Genomic DNA, 26489 nt, shown 5'->3' with positions numbered 1-26489 from the left:
TTTCCAGTCCTGAAACCATCACAAAAATCCTGCACATACCAGCCCAAAAACAAAATACAATGCTGAAACTGAACAAAACTGAGTATAGAAACTGAGCCTGCTACACACACACATACTATGTGCACCTGCTACACACACACACACACAACACCCCCTCCAAAACTGCACAACCAGAACATAATAAAACTGCAGAACTAGAACATAACAAAACTGCAGAACCAGAACAAATCAAAAATATAATACCAGAACAGAACACAACTGCAGAACCTGAACAAAACACAACTGCAGAAACCATTTTTAACTCCCAAACTGGACAGAGCAGAAATCATAGCGGGCTCAGGAAAGTACTAAGAAATGCACGAGGGTACGCATGGCTGCAACCACAAGTTGCCTCGCCAAGGCACTACCTTCATTTACTTTGTCATTTTATCATCATCGCCCTATTAAGAACCACTTAGAACCATTGGAATTCAGAACATCCAACTTAACATAGCATAAACAACATGCTTAAAACTGAACAGAGCAAAAATTTTGACACACATACACTTTCTGCACCTGCTACACACACACACACTACACCCCCTCCAAAACTGCAGAACCAGAACATAACAAACTGCAGAACCAGAACATATCAAAACTGCAGACCCAGAAGAGAACATAATTGCAGAAACCATGCAGAACACAACTGCTATAGAAACACACACATAATCCCCCTTCACAATACCCCATCCAAACAGGCCCCAAGTATCCAGAAGTGTGAATGGATGCCATTGGCTCAGAAAAATTTCATCATCGCCACCATTAACCCTCATTAATAGAGTGCAAGTACAGTTAAGTGATTCAAACATTAGGCTCAGAAAAATATCATCATAGCCACCAACATAGCCAGCAGTTATGTAATCGATGTGGGCTCAAGCAATTAATGGAAAACTATTGGATGTTACTCATGACTGCAACTAAGGTTACCCCGCCAAGGTAACTACTATCTTTACCATTTTTAATTTATTTATCATCGCCCTATTTGTAGTACACAATCAACGAAACCCTGTCATGCAAAGATATTATCAATTACAAAACAGTCTTTATAATAAGAGACCCACATTACCATAATATGACATAACATACATACGATAACAACATTGTAGTACATCAGCAGATAGGATACAAATTAGAGCATCATATATTGTTCTTAGTTTACTGCCTACGAATTAACAAATGGCCTAATCTGTACGACGATAACGTGCAGCCACTTCAAAAAAAGTGGGTCAAGTACCAATCTTGCTTATAATGGTACTTAAGCCACTTCAAAAGGGCACTACTATTGCCACTAGATCGGACCATACACCTCACCGGCGAGGATGGCCTCCACCAAAGCTTGCCTCTCTTCGGGTTTCGTGCCATAGAAGTCATCAACCCTCTCTTCCGATTGAACAATTATGGCACTTAGCTTGAACTTCTCAGCCAAGGTGATATCAAGCTTTGACAACTCCTCTTTGACCATCGTGCGTCGTGCGGATAGCTCTTTCTCGTAGCCGAAGGAATTGGCCAATTTCTCCACATGCCCATTGGTTGATTTCAAGAAATTGTCCATGCTCGCATATATGGACAACTCCGCTTCACCCATTCTTGTCCTCTTCCTCCCCTTTGGAGCTCCGGCATTGGCCGCCGGCATTGAGCCACGGGGAGTGGACGTGGGGAGTGACGCATGAGGTGTGAATGCTTGAGGCGTTACGGGAGTTGTGGGAGTTACGGGAGTTGTGGGAGTGCTGGGGAGATGCACGTCGTAGTCAGGGAATAGAGCTTCATAGAAGTCATTGGAGTTGTGTGGCTCCGCAATTTCGTTGGCAACTTCCGGGCGCGCCATTTCGTCATAATCTTCCGCACCCACCCCCGTAGCCCTATCCTTGCCAAATAATATTTGCCAATCCTCAAAGTACGGGAAAGACTTCCCGTACAAGCCTTTGACCTTATTTGGATAGGCCTACACAAATATTGGCACTTTTAGTAAGGCATTCTCATGCCTTAATATTCAATTAAAGTATTGGAATTGAAAATTGGGAGTTACCTTTTCGTACGCATCCCAAATGGGTTGCTCCACGTCAATGCGATTGTTGACAGCATCCCACCCAAAACCACTTAGGCCTGTAATGTCTACTAATCTAGCCCATGTGGTTTTCCAATGCTTGACCTTGGAGTCAATGTGGGGGTTTGCTTGAATGGTGCACCCCGGGAGCACTTTTTGTAACTCCTTTTGCAAGTGGGTGAAGTAACCCGTTCGGAAGCCATTCTCGGACTTCCACCTATCCCCTTCTTCATTCAACATGCACTTCATTAGTGCATCCTCCTCAATTTTCCTCCAACTCCTACGTTTTTGCTTGGACGGCCCTTCTACGTCCACTACTTGGACTTCATTAGTGGCCATTACTGCACATGCATTTAAATATGTGCAAGTATTGTAAAAGTAGGACCGTAAACAAAAGTTATGAATAGAGCATGAAAAACAATAGTACATTACAAGTTGTTCAACGAGATAAGTTACGAATAAATTACAAATACTACATTTACAATGTCAAACACAACGTCAAAGACAACAAAATCAAATACAATCAAGGAATGATGCCCTCCACTTGTCCCCCACCATTGCCTAACCATTGGTTATACAAGGCTGCCGCAAGAGCATCCCTCCCTGCGGTCCACTCATTGGAACTCTCTACGGCACCAATGTGATCATCAACAGGGACATCGTTAATATGTGCTTGTTCCCACGCTGTGTACTCGTGTTCAATTGGATCATTAGGCATCTCTCTCTTAATTAGATTATGAAGAAGACAACATGCCGACACGATACGACATTGAGTCCTTATCGGGTAATAGGAGGGAGATCTCAAAATTGCAAACCGCATCTTGAGAACCCCAAAGCTTCTCTCAATGACATTCCTAGCGGCAGAGTGTTTCATGTTGAAGTACTCCTCTTTGCTTGTTGGCATATGACCTTGCCTCCAAATGTTAATGTGATATCGTTGGCCACGGTATGGGGCTAAAAAACCATTCCCATTGGTATAGCCAGCATCAACAAGGTAATAATGTCCTGTAACGAATGGAAGACAACACGTTGATGGGTGGATAATTGTAATGCACTGAAAGGAAACATGACTTTAGGATATGGAACATACCATGGGAGACTTTGAGACCGTGGGGTCTTTCCATGGCATTCCCAAGGATTCTAGAGTCAGTGGCCGAGCCTTCCCAACCAGACAATACATAGACAAATTTTAGGTCTCGAGTACATACACCTAAGACATTTGTAGCAATTTCACCCTTCCTTGACCTATATCGTGCCCTGTCAACGGCCGGGGGATTTACTGGGACGTACGTCCCATCCAATGCCCCAAGACAATTCTGACAAATTTGGACAAGATTATTAAAACGTAAGTGAATATGGCCAACTAGAGGAAAGCTTTAGAATGTAAGAAATAAGAACAACTGAACACGAATATACCTGAAACCAATTCCACCTGGTGTCATGGTAGTTAGCAGGTACAGGCTCGGGTGTCACTAGGAGCATTCGGTGTAGGCGCAAGACAGCTTGGAGTACAACATTGAAATGCCTACTTATTGTCTCAGTAGATCTATAGAAATCAAATTTCGTACGCCTCTGCTTCGTATGGTGAGAGAGGATGAACAAAAATATTGCTACCCTCTCCTCAAGACATACGTTTCGTGAGTCCCTTAACCCAACACCTCGGACTAAACAACAAAGTCTTAAAAAAGTATGCCTATTCACCCTCAATTGCTCGTGGCAGTCCACGTCATTACCCCTTACAAGCCTATTGATATTGTTTATGTGCGACTGGTAAAAGTCCGGATTCGGTGACAATTCCGGACGAGGCTCCGAACGGTGAAACGTGGACGTGATGAACAAGTAGAGACGAAACACACCAATCACAGCGTTAATAATGGCATGTAATGCCATGAATCCCTCTTGCTCTTCTCTTCTCCTTTTTTGTTTTCTGTTTAATCTTGGCATCCTAAAAAACACTTACAAGGTTTAGGGTTTTTTTTATGAAAACCTAATCTTCGGATCCTAAATAATAATGATCAACCCAAGTAAAGTACAATATACTAAATAGTGGCTCACAATTAAGGGGCACATCATAAACAATGGGCCTGTTTTTTACTGATGTAAGGTTATGTTTAAGGCATAAATAGGTGACACTATTTCCAAATCATAGATTTAACTAAATAGTAAAGACTCATACGACGAAAGTGTACAACATATCACATGAAAGCAGCCAAGCATCAGTAGATAATCAAAATGGTGGTAGCATTAGGCTTCCACTAATACAAAAGCAGATAATGCCTATCGTACTTTTATACATTACTTGTACCACTTGTTTGATAAGTAGCAACATATTTATTCATGAATGAAAGCTAGATTACTTGTATCATTTCTTTGATAAGTACCACAATATATATTGATGAATGAAAGCCAATATTCACCTAACCTAATAATTATTGTAAAGAAAGTCTCCTTGTAACTTAAAAGATTATAAAGAAAGCAAGGTATACGGAAAATTTATTTATTTGAATGTAGTAAGCTGTGAAAACCTATAAACCTTTCATTTCAATTTAAGCATATAATAAAAGGGTTCACTCGGGCTTACCCAATCTGAAAGCCTAAGTTATCAGGAACACTTTAAGCAAAAATTTAAGCTTCGAGTCGGTTCTTGACAAAGGAAAATGGGTATTGATTTCTTGTAGGGTTACCTTAATTTGGTTTTTGAAATACTCCTACGAAGTGGGATATTCTTAAAAGTGAAGGAAAAATGGTGATCCAGCCCATAAATTGTTTTAGCGGTTGTAAATACTCGGCTAACTAATCTTATCAATCAAATATAGCCTACTTGTACGAGTACTAGCAAATAAGAGGTACAAAAACACTTGCCCTTGGCAAATGCCATCATGGTCCAAACTCCAAATAGAATAGCAAAACACTACTACCAGTCTTCCACCACCACATCCCCTAAACCCTATATACGATTTGGCTTTCCCTGGATGCCCCACTAATGTTATGTCCCGCATCTAAAAATAGATTAAACGTTGGGTTTTTTTCCCCTACAAAAGCAAGAACTTACGAATTTAATTGCAAACCATTCACTACTCAAATGCCAGAAGCTAAAAAAAAAGACAAAATGCGGCTAAAAATCGGGCGCTTAGCAGGAATGCCACTCGGTTACAAAAAAAGACAAATCTAGCAACTGATACTAGGGTGTTAATGGCTCATGTGGCAATTCCCTAAAAAAATTCCTTTCTGCTAACAAGTTCAAGTCTTCAAGAACAAACGAAGACACAGGAATTTAGGACTTCACAGTTGTAGACTTTACTTAACATTGAACCCGTACTCCATATTAACTACTGCTTGTAAGTTGTACATACTAATTCATCTCTTAAACTACTTTGTCTCATACAGATGATATGGCACAAAATTTATACATTGGAATGAACAAATTAAGTACTTCATTGATCAAGAAACCTCTTTTTCTTTCCTATTTCCGGCCAAGCAAACTTCATAATTTCCCTATTTCCAACCGTTTGAGCAAGTTCTTGGCACCCGAAACATCCATCTCACTTAGCTTCTTCAAATATCCAATTGCCCCGTATGAAACCATCAGTTTCTTGCACTTTTTGCTCGAGGAGAGCGACACAAGGCACGACACAGCATACTTTTTAGCTGCATTTTGAGGGCTCGGATCGAGCAATAGCACCAAACTCGGCACGCTCTTTTCGTCCCTCTTCACTTCCCTCAAGTTTCAATTTCCTTAGAACTCTAACCTCATCAAAAAGGAACCCAAGGACAAGGTTTCCCTGACTTTGACAATTTTTAACAATTACCAATTCTAAATCTCTCTGCATATAAACTGGTATGAATGCCCACAATGACCGCATAAAAATACAACAATAGTTATACTACTTTTCTTGAAATCACAATAACCACAATATTCGATAAAATGGTTACACAACCACAAGTAAATGCACAGCACCAGCAAAAATGTGTAACACAAGGTTGTTGAATTGGTAACAACCGTCAAGAAAACTCCATGAAAGAGAATCGTCAAGAATCATACAAACCTTCTGTGTATCAACACCATATTCACTTAATATGCATGGGTTCTAACTCCATACCTTCAAACATTAACATTTTCATCTCTCAATGCACGTACTCTGAGGTACGGTCTGTTTGGTTCCCTTTTATTTTCACTCTCTCGTTTTTTGGTATCTTTCATTGCCTCAAGATTTAGGTACCTGATTTGTTATGATTAGTTAAAATTTGGAAATGGGAAATACCAGCCATGAGAGACTGTTGGTATACAGTCTTGCGTGATAAAAAGGAGGCAATGTAGTTTTTTTTTTTTGTGTAAAACTAACCAAAAAAACAAGATCTGAGGTTTGGGTTTCATAATCATCAACTTACAAAATCTGAAACAAATCTAAAACCCATGCATCAAACCAGTCGAAACCCTAGCGCCCAAAATCAAACCTAAACCTTCAACCTACAAAACCTGAAACAAAATCCGAAACCCATGCATCCCATTATACCAGTCGAAACCCAAATGCATAAAATCGAACCTAAACCTAATTGAATCGAAATACCAACAGAGAGAGTGCGGGAAGAGTAGGAACATATAAAAACTACAAACAAATCAAACCCATACCTCACTGTGCGGCGAAGAATCGAACTCAGATCGAAAAACACCCAAATCGCCACAAACCCTCGTCTCTTCGAAGAACAAGTGCGGCGAAGAATTGTGATAGGAAAATGGGTACCTCGGGGTGGGAAAGGGGGATTAGGAGGGGTAGATTCGTCCGAAAAAGAGGGAGCTTTGGGGGGATTACACAGCGACCGGTCGGAGGGAGCCCATCACCAACACCCCCTCAGGCGGTATTAGGTGGTGCAGTGGAACGCCAGGTGAAGGGAATACCCCCTTCCATTTTGACTGCCAAACAGGGTATTAAGATGGGTCCCAGGTGTTAAAAAGGGGTATAAGACAACACCCTTTTACAATACCCTATCCAAACAGGCCCTATGAGAAATAATTTTTGCACAGAGTACACAGCAAATTTCAGTACCTTTTTAGTGTGCTTTGGCAGTTGTGTCATTGATAATTTTAAGCATTAGAAGAAATTTTTAAGGACACATAAAAAATGTTAAGAGTGCACAAATTATTTGCCGATGTTAAGGGGATGATTAACTTTCTGAAAAGATAGAGAAGTTTTTGGGTGTCGGGTGGGTAGATCCCAACCATCCAAACATGTTTTGGATGGTCCGGATTTTTGAGAGAGAGAGAGAGAATTTGAACCATTCAAAATACATTTGGACGCCTGAGATCGTTGACGGGTACCGCCACGTGGTAGCCGCTCGGCACCCAAAAATTTCTTGAAAAGATATTGAAAAGTATCGCCTTATACTCTGTTTGGGCTTTGCTTCTAAGATGGTGATGGACATGTGAAAATGGATCAAATCCTTCACTGTTGGGCCCATGATGTGGAACTATGAAGAGCTGCAATTCGGTTCCCAAAGAAAATGAACGAAATGGTCAAGCCCACGTTCAATTCAGCCCGTTATCCCGAAATTACTTTCTGTAATTAATATTGGACATAATTACACATTAGTCCTATTAAACTGTTATAAGTGGGATTATATTCGAAAATAATGACTAGGAAATAGAAGTAATACATTAATCATGGGTGGGCCTGTCAATGGGCCGGATCTGACAAATCCGAATCCGATTCGAAAAATTTTTTACTTCAAAAGTTTTAGCCAAAAAAAAATTATTTTTTTCAAAAAAATTTTAAAATAAAAATACAACTTCTTAAACATTTTTTTTTCAAAATAAAAAATTTACTGTTTTTTTAAAAAAATCTTAAAAAATTTAAAAAAACAAAGATCGGATTCGGATTGATAACGGATTTAATCCGAATCCGATCAGAATTTGGATTATGGGATTCGGATTATCAGATTATCGGATCGACGTTATCAGATTCGGGTCGGATTCTTCGGATCTGATCCGGTCTATTGACAAGCCTAGTCATGGGGGTCGGCAACAATTAAATCAAGCCCAATGGCCAATTAATACATACGGAGTAATAAAACAGCCTCGTATGGAAAAGAAATAAACTAACGACGACACACTGTTATACAGAAGAACTAATAACCAGTTATTGCTTTTTGCAAGTTATGACTCCTTGACCACTTACAAAAAGAGCCATACGGGCGGTGGCAGAGTCAGGATTTTTGGTCCAAGGGTGGATTAATAGACATATTTTTTATTAGAACGTATACTTATTAATATCATAAAATTTTTGTTTTTCAATACATTACATTTGTATATTGAAATAATTGTAGTATAATGCAGTTAAAATATACTAATTATTTTATTTTTTTAGGCAACTTCAACAGATTGAGAAATGAAAATGTAAAATAACCGATTTTTTTTATCAAATCACCAAAATTATTAAAAGTATATACAAAATAAAATTTTAAAACTCAGGAGAGGGTGTCGCATGGGGGTAGTTACAATGTATCACTTTTAACCTTTATCCGTGAATTTCCCACAGAAAAATTGTTCGGAGATTGTGCACACCTCTTAACTGGTCTTTTTCTTATTATAACTAGCGGCGTGCTTATTCGATGCACTAAAGTGTAGGGAAGAAGGGATTTTTTTTTGGTTCCCTGTGTAATGAATGGGTACAACCCTAGTAATGTGTGGTAGAATATAGCCTCTGGAGCACCACAAAGAGCAATTAATAATTTTTCAAGAAAATATTTATATATTGCGAACTTTTATCTTTTTTCTGCAACACAATCTACCTTGAGACTCAGAATCGTTCGTTAGTTCGAAATAATTTGCGAAGAAACTATTAGAATAACCCCGGGACACGGTCTCTAATCTGGGAAGAAACTACTAGACTCATTACTCTCAAAAATTCAAACCGAACATGGCCCTAATATCTCTTACCCCTCTCCAAATTCTCCAATCAAAACAAAGAGTCAAAGATTCTCCAATTTCCACATAAAATGAACAATAGAGTCATAGATTATCTCTCCCTCTCCCTCTCATGAATTATGGAGAACGGAAAGAGGAGAATAATAGTACTAGAAGATAGAAACAAGGAAATGCCTTTAATCAATGACTTGAGGTTACAAACCAAGCTTCTTGGAAAATTAACCAAGTCGGCAAAAGTTAAGATATTGGGTCTAATAAGCAATAAGTAACATTGAAGAAAAAAACGTTTTTCTAATTATGGGGACGGATTGACATATCAAGACATCTTAAAAAACAATTTGGTGAAGACTTGAAAATTAGGGGTTTGCTCCTCTCCTAACGTTTTAAGTTTGAAACCTCTTAGGTGCTAACAATTCCATTGAGACCCGTCTATACAGATCTGCTTGGGGTTCCTGCAAGTGAGTTGCGGGATTGGTTTTTCAAGATTAATCGAGGTGTATATGAAAGCTTGCTCGGATACGTGAATCGTAAAAAAGCGACATGTAAACAAACAAACAAAAGTTTTCTATGTGCGCCATCGAGTACATGGGGTATGGAGTGCTCAATTTGGTCAAAGATCAATACAACGGATAACGCTAAAAAAGCAAAGCTGCTTTTCTTATCAATAGACCCGAGGAAAGCAACGTTAATTGCTCCTTCGTAGACTCTTCACAAGTTCACATGACCATATCGTGAGTGTCGGTCTCCAATGCGTGCTAGCAATTATGGTCACGTTAACCGACTCGATGCCTTAGTGAGGGGAGCAAACATGGGTGCGCGAGAAGACAATACATTCCTCCGTTCCCACCGCCGAACGTAGAAAAATTGTGACGAGGATCGAGGGTGACGTGCCACCAAGCGGAGTTTGTTCCGGTCTCACTCGTATTGATAAAAAACGTTCACTTTTTGTAGAGCATGTCGAGTAGAACGACTGTGCGAATAATCAACTCGATCGGGTATCAGGAAATTCCAGATCGAACACCTTTTTATTTTGAAAAGAATGGATTTGAAACACTAGATCAAACCCACTGAAACCCATTATTTTTCAAGTTATATGTGTTTCGATCAGATACTTAATAATAACCCAACGTTTCCGATCAATCAGAATGAGACCGAACGAACCCCAGTCGGCAGAGCAGCACAGTGCTGCATCGTTGAGGGGACATCACGCGTCCCAGATCCGATAAAATGTCCTTTCTCTTTGAACTATACAAATCTTATAGTACTTTAACCCTAAGTAAACGTTCAATTTTTCTATTTTTTATTTTCAAAAAACTTAAGTAATGGGAATGGAGTTGGTGGGGGTTTGAAACCACCACATGGTAAAGGTAGCAAACAGAAGGAGGAGAGTACCAATATTACTCAAGTTCGTGTTGAATTTATTGCTTTTTGGTGAAATGAAAGTGCATTATGAGAGTCATCATACAGAAGATTGAAGACAAAACTAGGGATAGAATTAAAGATAACTATGCACTGCCCATCACAACAGTGCTTGGCCATCATATCCGCACATTTGTTGCCTTCCCCTACGTACGTCTGACCTGGCAAGAAGGAACCTGCAATCAAAGGCCATGTTACGCAAAGTGTCATGATTGATCGATGGTGGTGTCGTTGATCATGTTAACCACAGTTGTTGAGTCTGTTTCCATATATAGTGATTCGTCTTGAATTTGAACGAAGAAGATATATTGTGTGTTGGGGAATGGGGATCCTAGCTAGATAATAGGAACTAAAGCCAATGTAGTGTGCCTGAGAAGTAGTTTTTTTGCTGGTTCTACGTACACTTTTTTTCTTTTGGATACCTTGGGGTGTTCGGAACAGTTTACCAATTCAAACAGCTAAAAAAAAAAATTGTCAAATTTCGTATGGACTAATCCTACACGAGTTCATAACACTTAAAAAGTTCCAAACTTAAAGACCTCGGAGGAAATAAACCTCCTTGACCATCAGGCAACCACCCTGGTTTTTTTTTTTGTTGGCTATTCTTGAAATGTACGTCAATTATTTGTAATTAATGCCTCTCTATGTGGTGTGGGACCTACAGGTTCACATCATCTAACAGAGCATTACAAATAAATGTTGCATTGAAGATTTTTTTTCCTCCTTCAGTGTCCACATACATGCATGGCAAAGCCCTCAAACTATTTATCTAATTTTCTTTAATACTAATGGAAATGCTGAGTAGTTTTTTCTTGGCACGTTTTGCATGGGGGTTCGTTGTTTGAGGATAAGTAATCGGATTGCCGTTCCTAAACATTGGTTATTAAAGGACTAAATACTTTGGTACGGTTGCTGGTCAGGGAGTGATGGTAACATGTTATGAATATTAGAATGAGGCCAAATCACTGGCGTGCTAGCTAATTGAAAGATAAATACTTTCAAGTTTGAAAATGAACATTCAAATGACGTGGGGCAACCCTTTTAAAAAATTTGAATATATCAATATGGTTGAGGACAAATTAAGGGAGGCTGAAGTCGTTGGGAACTTGCGTAGTGCTAGGGACTTCTCATCAAATACAGGGAAACATTAGCGGGGTTTTCCAAAGTTAATGCATCACGGAATGAGAAAATCTTGCAGACCGTCCACGAGTGTTTTTAACGGTTCAAACTATTGAAAGCACTTTTGAACGGCTATGATTGTGCCCTAATAGGGTGGGGGATAGCCGGATCCAATGCATCATCATGAGGATGGTGAATGTATACAGTTCGTACTTGATAAGACTTTGTTGTTGTTGTTTGGAATGGCATCTTCTCCGGTAGGCTAGGGCTGGACAATCCAATCTGGGTCGTTTTCTGACCCTTTCGGATATGTTTTTATGATCGGACTAGTTGATATTTTTGACCTCAGTAAGATAAAGAGCTCCTCCAATGCTCCTTCGCTCCATCCTTAACCACCTCCACCTCATGAGTCATCAAAACACTCTTCATATCCTATCTCTGTCGACCCAAAAAAATTGTTCGAGTCGTAAAGTGTAAACTTCAAAATTATACATTTTTTAAAAATTATTTAAACTTGTTTCTACAAGTTATTATTAGAAGATATTTTTGAGTTCTTTTAAATAATTTATTAAAATATTGGAGTATTTTTTTATAGAAAAAATATTACTTTTAAGTTGATTTTGTGGAGTAAACGATCTTTTTGCGACAGAAGCAGCTATCTTCCAGTATTCAAAATATCGGAATATGTTTTTAAAAATACATTACTTTTAAGTCCTAATTTTACGAAGTAAAACAATCTTTTTACGACGAAGGTAGCTATCCTATAGTATCCTTGTCAATCGGCTAGTGGGTCCTAAGTGATCAAGGATGGTGCAGAGATTTTGTCACAAGGTGTGTTTGGTGTTGGGGTCATTTGTACTTGTGTAAATTTGGGTGCATTCATTCATTCACATGGATTGCACCATTGGTTGCAGATTGGCCGGCCAAACACGAAAGGCCCTCACTGGACCATCGGTGGTGAGTCTGGTGACCATCACGTGGTCCCCCATCTACGCTCCTTCACCTTAATTTTCCTCGTATATATATTTTTTTAAACGGAAAAAAAAATTTAGACTTTTTAAAATTGTTACAAAGACTAAAAAAACAAGAATTTGATGACATTATATTCCTAAATCTAAGAAATAAATCCCTGAATCTAAGAATAATTCCGCGCTCAAGAATCCGATACCCAATTCTTAGATTGTCCTTCGGAATCGGAGCCTTTTATTGTGTTGGTGTACCTACATTTAACTTGTTTATCTACGTGCAATGCACTTGTGCAAATTTACTGCAAAAAAAGACATTGGGAAGTGTTGTAAGATTTTTGCCCTTTTAGACTTTTGTGGCCTTGGTTTTTGTCTCGTTTTTACATGGAACCGGACAATTAGATGATTTTAATGCCGGCAAAGTAAGTGGAACTTTTTGACAACTAAAGCCGCGGCGGATGCAGGAATTTTTTTGATAGCGGGACACCGGTTGCCGAATTTTCATATCTTGAAAGTGTTGCATGATTGTCTCATTAATTTTCAAGCTCATCAAAAGCATTCTCCATATGTATACCTTCCAGATATCATTCAACTCTTGATCACTCATCCTGTTTCGCCATGAATTCAATGTAGAAAGTTCAGCGAACCAAGTGCCCCATTGTGCATTCGTGCGATGGTGGGATGCTTTCTGAGTTTGTATTATTTTATTATTTATTATGCTTTTCTAAAACGTAAAAAAAAAAAAAACGGAGTTGAGTGGGGGCACGTGATGTCATTTATTAATTTAGAAAAAAAAGTCACAGTATTAATAGTAGTAGTTTTTTTCCCTCCGCGAGGTCGCCCGGCCCCACTACCACCATTGTGGCAATGTGGCATCACCACTGGCATTGTAAGATTTGATAGGACATGAAAGGTTTTGAATTTAAAACTTTGAGAAGGAATTAACTTCTAAATCCCGTGTGTCTTCACTACCTGGCCCAAGTTAGTGGAACTTAATTGGTGAACTCCCGACTCGAAATATATCACACAATGTATCTTTGCATATGTTAATTAGCTTCAACATTCATACCATAAGTGGGAATTTTCAACATTATGAACCATAAGTACTTTTGGTCTTTCGATCTAAAATGAAAGTATCAGCAAATGCGCACACTGTAATATCGTAGTCATATAGTTGTATAAGAAAAAGATGTATACCTAGTAGGGATGTGCACGGGTCGGGTTTGGCCCTGACCCGACTAGTCGGTTACCACTTTTTTGGCACCCAAACCCGAACCGAAGGAGGGGAGATACCCGTCCATGTAACCGATTTTTTTGGTCGGGTCGGGCGGGTCCAACCAAAACCGAAGTAAACTACATGAATTCGTTGTCTTTTTGGTCGGGTCGGGTAAGAAAAAACAGCACCTCGAGCCCCGAACCGAAAACTGATTTTTTTTGGAAAAGTGTACCCGTACCCGACCGAACCATATGTTCGGCCCCCGCCCGAAACCCCTCGGATCGGATCGGGTCCGTCGGGCTTCGGTTTTTTTGCACACCCCTAATACCTAGCATTGCACGTTTTTAAGCTTAAGTTGCTTTTTTTTTTTGTTTTGTTAAGCAAATCCGAGAGCATCACAAGTTTATGCTTTGTCCCAAGTAGCACATGCATGGTCTCTGATTCAAGTCTTGGACGACTCACTTTGCGCTAGACAAAAGAATAGAAGAAGTATCGGACTCTTCCAATATGGATGTATAATTAAAACGAGTGGTTAAACTTTCCGCAATTAGGAAGCTAAAATTCATTATCATAACCTGTATTTTCCAAAGTTTTCCTTTTAAAAAAAACACCTCTATAATGGAAATTTACACTATCGAGCGGCCATTTAGGTATCTTAATTAGCCCCGTACTTTTCCGAAGAACCAATCCCCTAAAGCGAAATAAGCACAAGGAAATGACTTCTCCACATATATTTATCCAAATCGATAGGTCCGCTGCAGCATTATATATCAAAATAGAACGGACTCGAAATCCTAGCTATAAATTTGTTACCGTCCAAATTGGGGGGGCATGCATGACTGATCATGAGTCAAGTCACGACTCCACCACCCATGCCCAGTTGCCCACCCTCCCACGCACGCTAGCTGTTGCGATGTTTCTCGAAAACAATAAGGAAAGAGACAATGCATTTGATGCGAGCGTACAGAAATAGCCATTAACTCCACGTACTGTTTTTTTTTTTTTTGTACATATTGTGGGGGCTAGCTCATTTGCCTTTTTTTAAGCATCAACTTTTCAAGGAAATTTCGTTTTCATGAATTTCTTGGTGTGTACAAGAGACTTTATATAATGGGACTCATTGAAGGCCAGCTTCCGGATCCGGGTATGATGCCCCAGTCCAATTTTCCCTGCCTCATTTTTCCACAATTGTTGGAGTATAGATTGTGGCCATATATTGTGGTAAGTATGGCTCTATACATTGTGGTAAGTGTGGATACAAATTATGACAATACCTTGTGATAAGTATGACCATACATTCTAGTAAGTGTAGCCTGCAGGGAAAAAAAATCATAAAACCATCTTATTTTTTGAGTGGTTTTGATCTAATGGCTGAGATTTATCAATCTAATTGTTCATATTTATGGGGGCATCCATGCCTTGATACCACCGTGGGGCAATCACAGAAAAATTCCCAGCTTCCTTGATCAATTTAATTCATAACTTAACAAAAATGCTAGGTACATATTCAAATTTACATCTATTCTTACATCTCCTTTTACAAGTGATGGTGAGAGTTTGAGACCCTCTCATAGTGTGATGGGTCCTGCCATCACTTGTGAAAAAGGCTGTACTTACAAGTGAATATAAACTTAGATGTGTCCCTAGCATTGCTCATACAATATTAATGGTCATCAACCAACATTACCATGTATGCATGTTGGACACTACAATGCTAACTAGGTTTTAGTGGCTCATTGTCGAACCTTCGTTGTTAGGTTGTACTTGACATGAAGAAAGCATCAACACGTCAATGAAACCAATGAACCTAGAGTACTACGATGCTACGTAGGTTTTAGTGGCTCATTGTCGAACCTTCATTGTTAGGTTGTACTCGACATGAAGAAAGCATCAACACATGAACGAAGTCATTGAACCTAGACAATGACTACTCAGCACTCCACTCCAGTTTCAGGACCTGTCTCAACTCTCAAAGTACAAATGGCCAAAATTCGAGGCGTTTGTTGTTTAGCTTACCTAATATTCTCATTCTCAAAGGACAAACAGCCAAAATTCAAGGCGTTTGTTATTTAGTGTACCTAATATTTAAGGGCATTTCACTCATGTAATAGCAATAACTAACGCCTAATGCCGTGAGTGCCAAACTTGATGGAATTGGGGATCTAGATAATGGTTTAAAAACCTCAGGGACGTCACTGAAATTGATCCAATCTGTTTTGAAAAGGAAGAAATAACTTGGCCTAATTAAACGGAGTGATTGAAGAGTCAAAATTAACATTAATAGTGTGGAAAAACAAGAGGTTTTGAAAGGGTTAAGTTCCAACAAATTACTGATAAGAATGTGAGAAATCAATGGTAAAAAAACATAGGAGAGGAAAGATCCTTAATTAGAGGTTCAGAATTGAAAAAGAGAGAGATAGGAAGTTGAATCCTATTTTTCAGCCTCCCCACATGACAAAACTGACAAATCTTGATTCCCCTCTTGTCGAGTAATTATTCAGCATTTTCGGAGTACTATGTGGCGTTTACCTATGTGATATTCTGGGAATGGGATACTGCCAAGCACCCCGGGTCAAGTGGGTGCCGAGCGGTCGATCCGGTTATTCATCTCGGTAATGGACGGTTCGGATCTTAACCGAGTAATGGACGGTTCAGATCTATATACGTTCAAATTTAATTCGAGCCCTTCGTGCCAAGATGGACAGCCGAATGCCGCTCGGCACCTTGCTTGGCAGGTGGTGTTTTACAACATCCCCGGGTCCGAAATTCCGACTATTTACATATTGACAAATTATGCAGTATAGACACTATCGATCTCTTTTATTGGATAGCTGGGAGATAAGTAGTGACCCTCGTTGTGTAGACTGTGCAATGGTGATCTTTTATTTTGCGAGAGTACCATATGACAATGTCACATGATGCATCGGGAGTACACAATTTTTGGCCCTGTCTCTCACTCAGATAATTGTACTCGTTCACCACCCCAGTTGGAATTGAATTCTCATTCAACAACTCCTCAGAAATCTCTGACCCGATAGTTTAGTCACAAAATCTGCATGTGTTTACGTCCTTCGCTTACCACCCCCCCATCAATCTCTCTCTCTCTCTCTCTCTCTCTCTCTCTACACTCTGTATTCCTTTTCAGTTTTTCAGTTACTTTAATTCAATCAAAACAAAAACAAAAACCAATTCCCAATTAATTAATTAATTCACCATCACTCCCCACGTATATATACACGCTCCCCCACCACCTTTGTCTTTTACCATTATAATGTTTCCTTGAAATCATACCAAACCCAAACCCAAACCCACGCAAGGGACACGCACGATTCTCTATAAATATATATATGGAGAGAGAGAAAGCGGTTGTGCTAACCCTTCTTCTCGTTCAACAATTGTCAAGCCCATGTTTTCACCCAAACCCATTTCGATTCTCTTCTTGTTTTGGTAAGAAACGGTGAGAAAATCCTGTTAAGTTGTGACAATTGCATACGTGATGGCCATACAAGCGCAGTTGTGTTCGGATAATTTTGGGTTTTCTTTGGGAGGGCCAACGAATTGGATGGACAGTGGTTATGGATTCAATGAGTCGTGTTTCAATCTTCCGCAGAGACAGAATTTGTTGCAGAAAACACAAAATCCTTGTTTTCAAGACGGTGGGTTGATTTCCGATCACAAGAACGATCAAGATTTGGGTTTTTCTATGAACGTATTGGCGCAGATTGAGATGCAGAGACTAGAGGTTGATCGGTTCATCTGTCTACAGGTTAGAAAACAGAGCATTCACAAATCCATGGAATGAAGTTTTTTTTTTTTTTTTAGAAATTTTAATTGGGTTTATAGAATTTAATATATTGATTAATTTTTCTGGGTTTGGACGAAGAATGAGAGGTTTTCTAGTTTTTTTTTACTCTTTTTGTGTTTAGTAATATAGCGGAAACAGAGCATTTAGGAAATCCATATGATATATTTTTTCCATCTCAATTTATTTGTCCCTTTAATACTGTCTTTTTTATTGTTAGAACTTTTATACGCTTTAGCTTTATAGATATAAAATGAAGTTTGCAAAATCACATTATAATATATATTAGCAATTCAAAATAAGAAATATTTCTAAAAGGGACTAGAGAATTGAGATGGAGTTGAGAACAATTTGTAAAAATGTGATTTGGGTTTGTTGTTTCTAGTATTAATTTGGATAAGTTTCTAATTTGCGGTTCTATAATTTTGGTAACAGAATGAGAGATTGAAATTGGCTTTGCAAGAGCAGAGAAAACAGCAAATCTTGTTGCTCCTGAGGAAATTCGAAGCAAAAGCAGAGTACTTACTGAAACAGAAAGACGAAGAGATTTCCAAAGCCATGAACAGAACAGGGGAGCTCGAACAGTTCTTGAGAACGATAGAGATCGAGAGCCAGAATTGGCAGAGACTGGCCAACGAAAACGAAGCCTTGGTTTCAAGCCTCAACAATTCAATCGAACGGCTCAAAGAAAACCAGTGTTTCACCAATTGGGTTGAAGATGCAGAGTCCTGCTGCGATGAGGAAACAGGGGAAAACAGGGGAGGAGAAAATGAAGAACAGAACGCGAGGAAGATGCTGTGCAAATGCTGCAATTCTCGAAATTCGTGTGTTGTTTTTCTACCCTGTAGACATCTTTGTTCGTGCAGATCTTGCCAAGGTTTCTTGATTTCTTGCCCTGTTTGTGGGGTGGTGAAGAAGGCCAGCATTGAGGCTGTGATGTGATTTTCTTGGGAAATATTGTTTTTTTTTTTTTTTTCCTGGAAAAGAAGAAAAAATTGGTGGATTTGGTCGAAGTGAGGGTAAATGAACAGAAACCCAGTTGGTCATTTCCTTTTTTTTCCCCTTTTTTTTTTTTTTTTCACTGTTGTCCCTTTTTGGGGTGTCTGTGTTCAGATTGGATTTGTACTTTTTAACCAACAACCCCCACTAATGAATTGAACAGATTTTACTGAAGAAAAGCATCTGTTTTCTTCCTCTTTTTTATGAGATTCAAATTCAGCATTATGGGTTTTGATATGATTACTCGACCCAGATATTACCGTTCTTTTTCCTTGTCTTTTGGCAGTGGTAAATTTCGCAGTGAACAGAAGGTTATAAGGAAAGTACAGTCAGTGACCGGTTGAGGTAATCTTTGGCACAAGAAACAATATAGGCATCAAGATATTCATTGTTTTCTGGGACCCACAGATGCTACCGAGTTGCTGGCCCGGCCCGGCCGTTCATCTAGACGACTTGGTTCGAATTTTAGCGGATATAAATTTAAATTGTTTTTTGTTCGGTTAAGATCCGACCACTCATGCACCGCTCTATGAGTCCCATTATGTTTTCTGGGAGTTCAAATTTTGCAGTAACTTCACACTGCAAAATAATGACTCATTTGGGTCAGCATATGGCAAGGTCAATTCAAATTCGGCAGTTTTTTTCTGATAATATTCGAGCACAAATACATCTGGAGTCGTTTGATGTGTGTTAGTTTCACGTAAGTCTTGTCTATTCAGTAACTAAAATGGAATATGAAGTAAGAGTGAGTGTTGGTAGGTGATACATCCATCCCATTCCTGAAATTTTTTGTCACGAGTAAAGCTACAAATACAAATTCAATACGGATAATTCGATGCACATACGTCGCACAAAATACATGTAGCGTTCGCATTCTCTCTTTTCCCTTTCACAATACACATGGAGCACCTCCATCCACGGGCATTGTGAATTGTGTGCAAATGCATTTGTGTATTTGTGTGTCTAGCACTTCTGATGCATTTGGACATGCGGGGTAAACTCGATGCTAACATGTGCCCAAGCTTCTAAATTCACTTTGACACGCCATCACCAAATTATGTGTCAAAATTTCAAGTCAAATCCGTCTATAGAAAAGCCCTTATTTTGTTAGATGTGGTCTTAAAATGACAAAACCATTCTTGTTGTCCAAAATGGTCATTTATCTGTGCTATTTTTTTTTCCAAAATGGCACCAAGATGACTGTCGCTTGTTGGCACGTCTTTAAATTGAACCGAACCACCAATTTTCAGATGCATTGCACTATTGTACCAATGGTGGAGGTTAATTGAAAAACGGATATAAAAAAGGGGAAAAAAGGCATTGCACTATTGCACAAAAAATTTCATAAAAAGGCATTGCACTATTGCACTGACAAAATATCGCTATTCATTGTACAAAAATAGCAATGAGTCAGTTTGACTCTTTTTTTTCTAATCCTCAAGTCAATTTGGCTTAACCATTTTTTGTTTTTTAATCAGATTTGGCTTAACCATTGGACTTGCTCTTATCCACCATTTAGGAAGATTTTAATACACATCGGCTTGTCTGGGCTTAAAACTGGACAGGTTCTGTATTGGGTTGGATAGCTTTCTTGTTTTGGTTGGAATCTAAAACCAAAAACATTATCTGAGTCCCAACGGTTAGTTCGGTTGGTTGGTGGGTTTGTTCCTAACATAATTGATCAAGGTTCGTTTTTTGGGGTCGGGTTAGAAGAAAGAAATTTCTAGTAAATTTTCTAGTCTCGACATGGATGATCTGCCTTTCATTAGACCGGGAAGAAAATTAGTTGATAAGTAAAGGACATCTGATATTCCTAACCCACTTGAGCCACTTCTCAAACAAGGAAAATATTATTCTGACTGGGGTCTTTCCATAATACACCAAATTTACTGGGTTAGTAGTGCAAAAACATTCACAAAACTCGTAGAAAAACATAGAAACAAGTGACCAAAGATTCAAGAACTGCATCTTCCCGGAAGTGAGGCATACCGTTCCTGGCCCATCTCTCTCGTAGATATATACATGTATGTATCTATGTATTATTGTTCTGTTCTGTTCAAAAAAAAATTATGTATTGTTGTATGTTAAAGATTTGTAATTTATAAATCGTGTAGGATTTTGACGGTATTGGTGCACTGTGTGCAGTAGATTTGTTCAAATGGCCAAGAAGTCGAGACCCAGGAAATTATCTGTGTACCTCTACATTCCAAACATCATTGGTGGGTTTTTTATTCACTCTCTTGTTCCTTTCCAATTAGGGCTTCAAAGAAATTACATAGGCAATAATATGAAATGCATGTCACAGCCACTGTGGAGAGCATTTCTTGATTCTTTTGTGTTATTCAATTAATTGGTAGATAAGCTTATTTGGGTTTTCCGAAAAAAGTTAATGTAATTCAATGACTGTAGCTATTCTGCAATTATGTTGCTTACACATTGGACCCGTTTGTTAGCACTTATAATCTAGCTTATTTGCTTAAAAAAGCTAATGAATGGTGTTTGTTAACAATTATGAATAATCATTTATTTGACTTTTCTAGCTTATTTGACCCAAAAAAGCTAGATTATTTTAAGCTCCAATTTGAAGCTGTTTTGCTTATTTTAAGTTGTTAGAACATGAATGGACAAAAGAATCCTAAGGTAAATAAGTTATTCTTACTCAAGTTTTATGGACAATCTAGACATTTCATTTATAAAAATCTATTTGATAGCTTATTGAAACAAACATGTTATACTTTTTTTTTTATAACTTATAAAAAGCTATAACAAACACATTTATAACGTGTTTTAATTTATTTAAGCAAATAATCTAAAAAGTTATAATCCAAAAAGCTAACTTATATGTGCTAGCAAACGGGGCCATTGTGGGGCTACTAGGAGTTCAATATGCTGCCATTTTCTTTTTATTGATGTTTCGTGTATGCAAGATTCATGTTGATTTAGTTCCATTTGCGTATTGGATTATTTTATACCTCTATGGGTGCTCGGGCTATGGTTGTATTATTCAGTTCTTTGATTGCAAGCTTATATGGGTAATCGGTTTGCCACAAGGAAAATGTCATTCTATGGTAGTTGCTATTTTGCAAGTATGTTGCTTACATATTGTGGGGTTACTGTAGGAGTTCATTATTCCTTACAAGAGTGAGCTGCCTTTTTCTTGTTATTAGTGTTTAGTGTATGGAACATTCATGTTGAGTTTGTTCCATTTGCGTGTCGAAATCTTTATTGGTACACAGGAAACGTAAGAGTTCACATGCCTTCTTTGCCTTTTCAGATAATGGGTCAATATATTGTTTACATATGTAGATTTTGTGGGGCTAACGTATGTGTTCATTGGGGTTACATGGGTGTGCTGCCATTTTCTAGCTTCTATGCTAAGGCGTAAGGGTGTGCAATATTCTTGAGAATTCTTTTCTATAGTTGCTCACTTCCATTTGGTGTGTTTAATTCTCTTATGCCTCTATGACATCCAGGATATATAAGGGTTCTCATGAACTGCTTTGCCTTTTACATTTGCTCTTCAAACAAACAGCTTTTCTCAGTTCTCTACTTCATTAGGTGAGGTCCAAAGTATTATAAGTTATTTTCATTGCTATATGTGTTACCGTTTGTTTGTAATGAGTTTTGTTGCCTCTAGTTTTGTGAAGAGGTTAAGTGGTAACTGGTTTTGTCTGATTTCAGCTTTGTCTGTGATGCCTTGGATGGTTGGTTTGCTCGCAAATTTAATCAAGGTATGAATTCATCTAGTTCTTGTAGACTCAAGTTTCTGAAAAACCTTACTTAAATGTCTACAGTCTAGTGTCAATTAGATGGGATCAACTTACTGATAATGCAACTTGTCGCCTCAGTTTTTTCTTTCTTCATAGAAACATGTCTTGAAGTAGACCATTAATGGCTACATACTGCATATGTCAATGGAGCATTATAAGTTTATAACTATCGGTTGCCTGTATGATACTAAACTGATTAACCATACATTAATTTTTTTTTCTTCATTTAGTTTTCCCTGTACCTTCTTCCCCTTCTCGTCTTTATCTTAATACCTTCTTTTTCTGGTTTAGATGTTCCATCTGATCTCTCCCCCTCTGTGTATCTGTGCACCTAAAATCTAAAATCAATTTACTCAATAGACAATTTAGGTATTTATTCATAAAAGACTTATTCTCCTTGCCAGCGATAAATGAAAAAATTCATTGAACAAGACTTCTTCTCCTTACACCTTGATAAATGGACACACTCTTAATGTTTTAGAGAGTTTGCAAGTGTTACTCAAAATGTCTCTGACTTGTACTCTACAACAATAAGGTTGTGTCAAATTGACGAACTTTTGCAATTCCAGATTGTATACACTGTCATACACATTGAAGGATGATTTGATTTATCTCTATGCCTTTTGTTTTTTCTCTCTTACTTCCAGTTTCGACCTTTGGAGCCGTTTTGGACATGGTGACAGATAGGTGATCTTCCCTCTTCTCTCTTTCAAAAGCATAATGTTGATAATAATACTCCTTCCATCCAACGATGTAGTCCTTTCAGGAGTTTCAACTTTTTTTGGATCGTGCATTTTATGCACTCAAATTGAAATACAAAGGTAGTGATTTTCAACATTGCCCCCTGTCTTCCCTATGTTTGAAAGAGGATCTAACCATTTGTAGGACAGTTTTGGAAAACGAAAATGTTTAGGCTTTGACTTTTTAAAGTGTGACATACCTTTTGGGACATTCCAAAGTGGAAGATGGGAAAACAAAATGGCGCGAAGGGTGTAATAATAGCAACTACCAATCTTTGTCTGTCATCTTCTGTAGTGTTTTTGTCCTAAGCAACCACAATTATTCCATTTCATAATGTTTTGTTTCTCAGGATTAGCACTGCTTGTCTACTGGTAATTCTCTCCCAAGTATATAGGTAGAAATTGCTTTAACCTGCAACTTTTGCTGTCATCACACTTGAGTTTATTTCTTGTATATTTGAGGTTTCTATTGTTTGTTTTCCAGGCCTGGCTTAGTTTTCTTGTCATTACTGGCTTTGGATATTGGCAGCCATTGGTTCCAGATGTATAGGTACTCTAACTTATTAATTTGTATTTCTCATGTCGCATTTATATCTGAAGAAGATTGAATAGATCTCGAGAATTGATGTTCACCAAAGTCCTCCTCTGTTAGAATACATGCTACTTTCCAGGGGATTTTTTTATGGCCATTAATGCTTTTCATTTGTTTTCTGCCACCACTTATTCTTTGCAGTACATTCTTGGCAGGCAAAGCTAGCCATAAAGATGTCAAAGACAGCACTAATTGGCTATTCAAGGCGTATTATGGAAATCGGATCTTTATGTGTTACTGTTGTGTTGCATGTGAGGTGAATATCTTTCCAGGTTACCTCTGTTAAGACATTTGTTTCATTTGGATTTGTGCTATTCATTTAAACTAAGTACTTTGGTCTGTAGCTACTTTACATAACTCTATTTCTTCTGGCGAAGAACCAGAATGAGAATCTGACCAAGGTTAGACTTCATTTGCATGATGGTGTTACATTTTCTGCCTGAATGTTGTGACTTGTGAGGATTTTCTTACCCAGGTTATCATTTATATCCTTTCCATTTAGGTTGTACTGGAGGCTGCCAAGCAGAACTCAGCTCTTGCCGTTCTACTTGCTTTACTATTGGTTGGATGGGCGATCAAGCAAGCAGTAAATTTTATACAGGTAAGAAGTATGGCTGTCACTAAGTAAAGAAGAAAAACATTTCCTGTCCTATACATTTGTGGAAGACAATGGGGTTCGGCGTAGGGCCAGGACTACGGCCTGGCTCCCTCACCAGGTGTGATGGCTGCGTTCGAGTCTTCTGCCAGACTCATTCCCTTCCTCTTTAACCTCCCTACCAAATATTGAAAGAAGCTTATTTCTGGGTGGCGGTGAAGTTTAGCTATCCTAAGCCTACACTAAAATGGACAAAATATTACCTCCATTCATACAGCTACTCAATGTGGAGCTTATTGTGAGTTTGTCTTGAAAAGTAGTAGTCATGACTCATGCATATGCTTCTGATTCTTGTTAGCAACTGTCAAGCCTCTTTGTCTAAACTGTAATTCAGTTGATATGCATATCTTTTATGCTGAATTTTGGTGCATATTACAGATTCAGTAATAAGTTCTTTTACTCATTGTCTAAAGTTAAGGGTAATGCTTGCATTGATTTTGGATAACGTTTCTCAGTTTAGACTATAATGATGCTGAACTGTCTCACTTAGATTTCAGATGTTTCCTTTTCTATCTATAAATTGGCAGACAATAATGACAACAGTGACAATACCCTCCTCATGTAGATTATTGTTTATTCGCAGGCTATCTGCTACTTGTAACATTACACTTTTTTCAGAGAGCTTTTCCTAATCATTTGCTATTTTCTCTGTTATGTATGTACTTTTAGTTGGGGTCTTAGTTACACGAAGCGGGAGCGGGAGCGGGAGCGGATGATCACAGAAGTGTGGGAGCGCCATTGGGAGCGGTTAGGAAAAATTATTAAAATTATAAATATATTTTGGAGTTTTATATTGTTAAATGTATATATATAAATATTATTCTACCACATAAAATATTACTATTAAAATTATAAGTTTCTAGTTATATTTCAACATTTTTATTGTAGCACATGATTACACAATAGAGCTCTTGTGCATATTAAGTAGGCATAAAAGTTAAGGGCATTAATATGACTCTAGAAGGTTAATATCAGATGTGCTCACTAACAAGATCAAAACAACTTTAAAGGTACCAATTGCAACTTGAATCGTAAGTCTCTCAACCGTTTTTTGGGTGTAAGTTCCCGTATAGGTAAGGAACGAGTTCCCGTCGTCATTGGGACGGGTTTCTTGGAGTTTCCTTCGACGGGAACGCGGAAACACGTTTCCGTCGAAGAAACGTGGGCATAGTTGAAGGTTCCTGCAACTAAGGTTGGGGTCTGGGAGGGGTTTGTGAGTCGAAAAATGGGGTTGTGATTAAATCTTTAACAGCCGATTGTGGTCGCTAATGGATTACCTTTTCACTTTCATTGGTCTGGCTGATGTGTGTTGTCATGATGATTCTAATACACTTTTTCTAGTAGGCTTCACTGCAAAGGTTCAGTGGGGATTCTAGCCGTGCCTTTTCTAATTGGTGTTCGCATGTCATTCTTTCGGATTTCTTTTGTTTTGGGTATTGTGATCCTGGAATTGCAGTGATCTGGACCAAGTTGAATTGAAACTCGTTTTTATGGTCTCAGATGAAGACAGCAGCAGATCTATGCGTGGATTACGACATCAACAAAAAGCAAAAGGCGTAAAACTTTAACTGAGAAATTTCTCCACAGCATCGTTGCTTCAAAAAACATGCAGACCTCCTTATCTTCCTGACCTCATTGAGTTATCCGTTGCTTAAGCAAAAACATCCTGGAAGCAGTGTAACCATTTACCATGGATCATGACTATTTGTTTGGACTTACTACAGATAGGAAAAGATTAACTCTCTATGGTTTTTGTATACTCGGAATTGTGGTTTTGGTTTTCTTTTTGTAGGCCTAGGTCATTTATCCTTGGAAGGACTGATGTACATTGTTCTGTAATCAGAATGAAGATGGTTTCTCTCATCTGGTTTGTGTTGCATTTTTTTCAAAACCCTTGTTAAATTACTGCTGGATTGTTCCTTGGTAAATATTGCAGCTTTTTGCAACTAACCATTTTAGTCTATTGGATGTTTCTTTCAGTTGAATCATAATCTAGTATCAAGGAATGCATAGCGATTGTTAGGGCAATTAGTGAAAGAAACGGGTGAACAAACCATTGGTTCCAGAACCATCTGCCATTCTGGGTTGAACCACCGAAGAAAATGGGAAAAAAAGGTGCAGACTCAGAGAATCAACATTGAGCTCTCAATCTATCAATTCTTCAATCCTAGTGGTGCCGCTTTGACAACTCCTTTTTCAAGTTTCAA

General features: G+C 38.4%; 3 protein-coding genes across 8 annotated transcripts; 2 read left to right on the top strand and 1 right to left on the bottom strand.

Annotated features, from left to right (window-relative positions):
- Nucleotides 1-2606: 2606 nt before the first annotated feature.
- LOC131327509 (uncharacterized) lies at nt 2607-3973 on the bottom strand. Its single transcript, XM_058360670.1, has 3 exons — nt 3500-3973; nt 3174-3399; nt 2607-3088 (listed from the first exon to the last, which is right to left on the bottom strand). Exons 1-3 carry the CDS (start codon nt 3971-3973, stop codon nt 2607-2609), a joined length of 1182 nt encoding a protein of 393 aa, XP_058216653.1.
- Nucleotides 3974-16917: 12944 nt separating this feature from the next.
- On the top strand, nt 16918-18704 carry LOC131325287 (probable BOI-related E3 ubiquitin-protein ligase 2). The gene is made up of 2 exons (XM_058357474.1): nt 16918-17490; nt 17962-18704. Exons 1-2 carry the CDS (start codon nt 17221-17223, stop codon nt 18466-18468), a joined length of 777 nt encoding a protein of 258 aa, XP_058213457.1. The 5' UTR covers nt 16918-17220; the 3' UTR covers nt 18469-18704.
- A 1705-nt stretch (nt 18705-20409) lies between these two features.
- LOC131325286 (CDP-diacylglycerol--inositol 3-phosphatidyltransferase 1) lies at nt 20410-26145 on the top strand. Of its 6 annotated transcripts, none has more exons than XR_009199643.1 (11): nt 20410-20549; nt 20671-20744; nt 21999-22083; nt 22207-22256; nt 22943-22982; nt 23386-23430; nt 23520-23585; nt 23769-23883; nt 23972-24028; nt 24130-24950; nt 25475-26145. XR_009199643.1 is itself a non-coding variant. In XM_058357469.1 (11 exons), the coding sequence occupies exons 2-11, from the start codon at nt 20684-20686 to the stop codon at nt 25840-25842; spliced, it is 678 nt and encodes a 225-aa protein (XP_058213452.1). In that variant the 5' UTR covers nt 20411-20549; nt 20671-20683; the 3' UTR covers nt 25843-26145. The 6 variants fall into 6 exon arrangements, 5 of the variants coding, with proteins under 5 accessions (XP_058213452.1, XP_058213456.1, XP_058213453.1 ...); XM_058357469.1 differs by having other exon boundaries at nt 20411-20549; nt 24130-24228; nt 25783-26145; XM_058357470.1 differs by having other exon boundaries at nt 20420-20549; nt 20674-20744; nt 24130-24228; nt 25783-26145.
- Nucleotides 26146-26489: the final 344 nt, after the last annotated feature.

The sequence above is a fragment of the Rhododendron vialii genome, chromosome 5a (assembly GCF_030253575.1).
Source record: "Rhododendron vialii isolate Sample 1 chromosome 5a, ASM3025357v1".
Taxonomy (NCBI): domain Eukaryota; kingdom Viridiplantae; phylum Streptophyta; class Magnoliopsida; order Ericales; family Ericaceae; genus Rhododendron; species Rhododendron vialii.
Note: the sequence above shows the minus strand (reverse complement) of the source record. Positions and strands in the feature narration are given on the sequence as shown.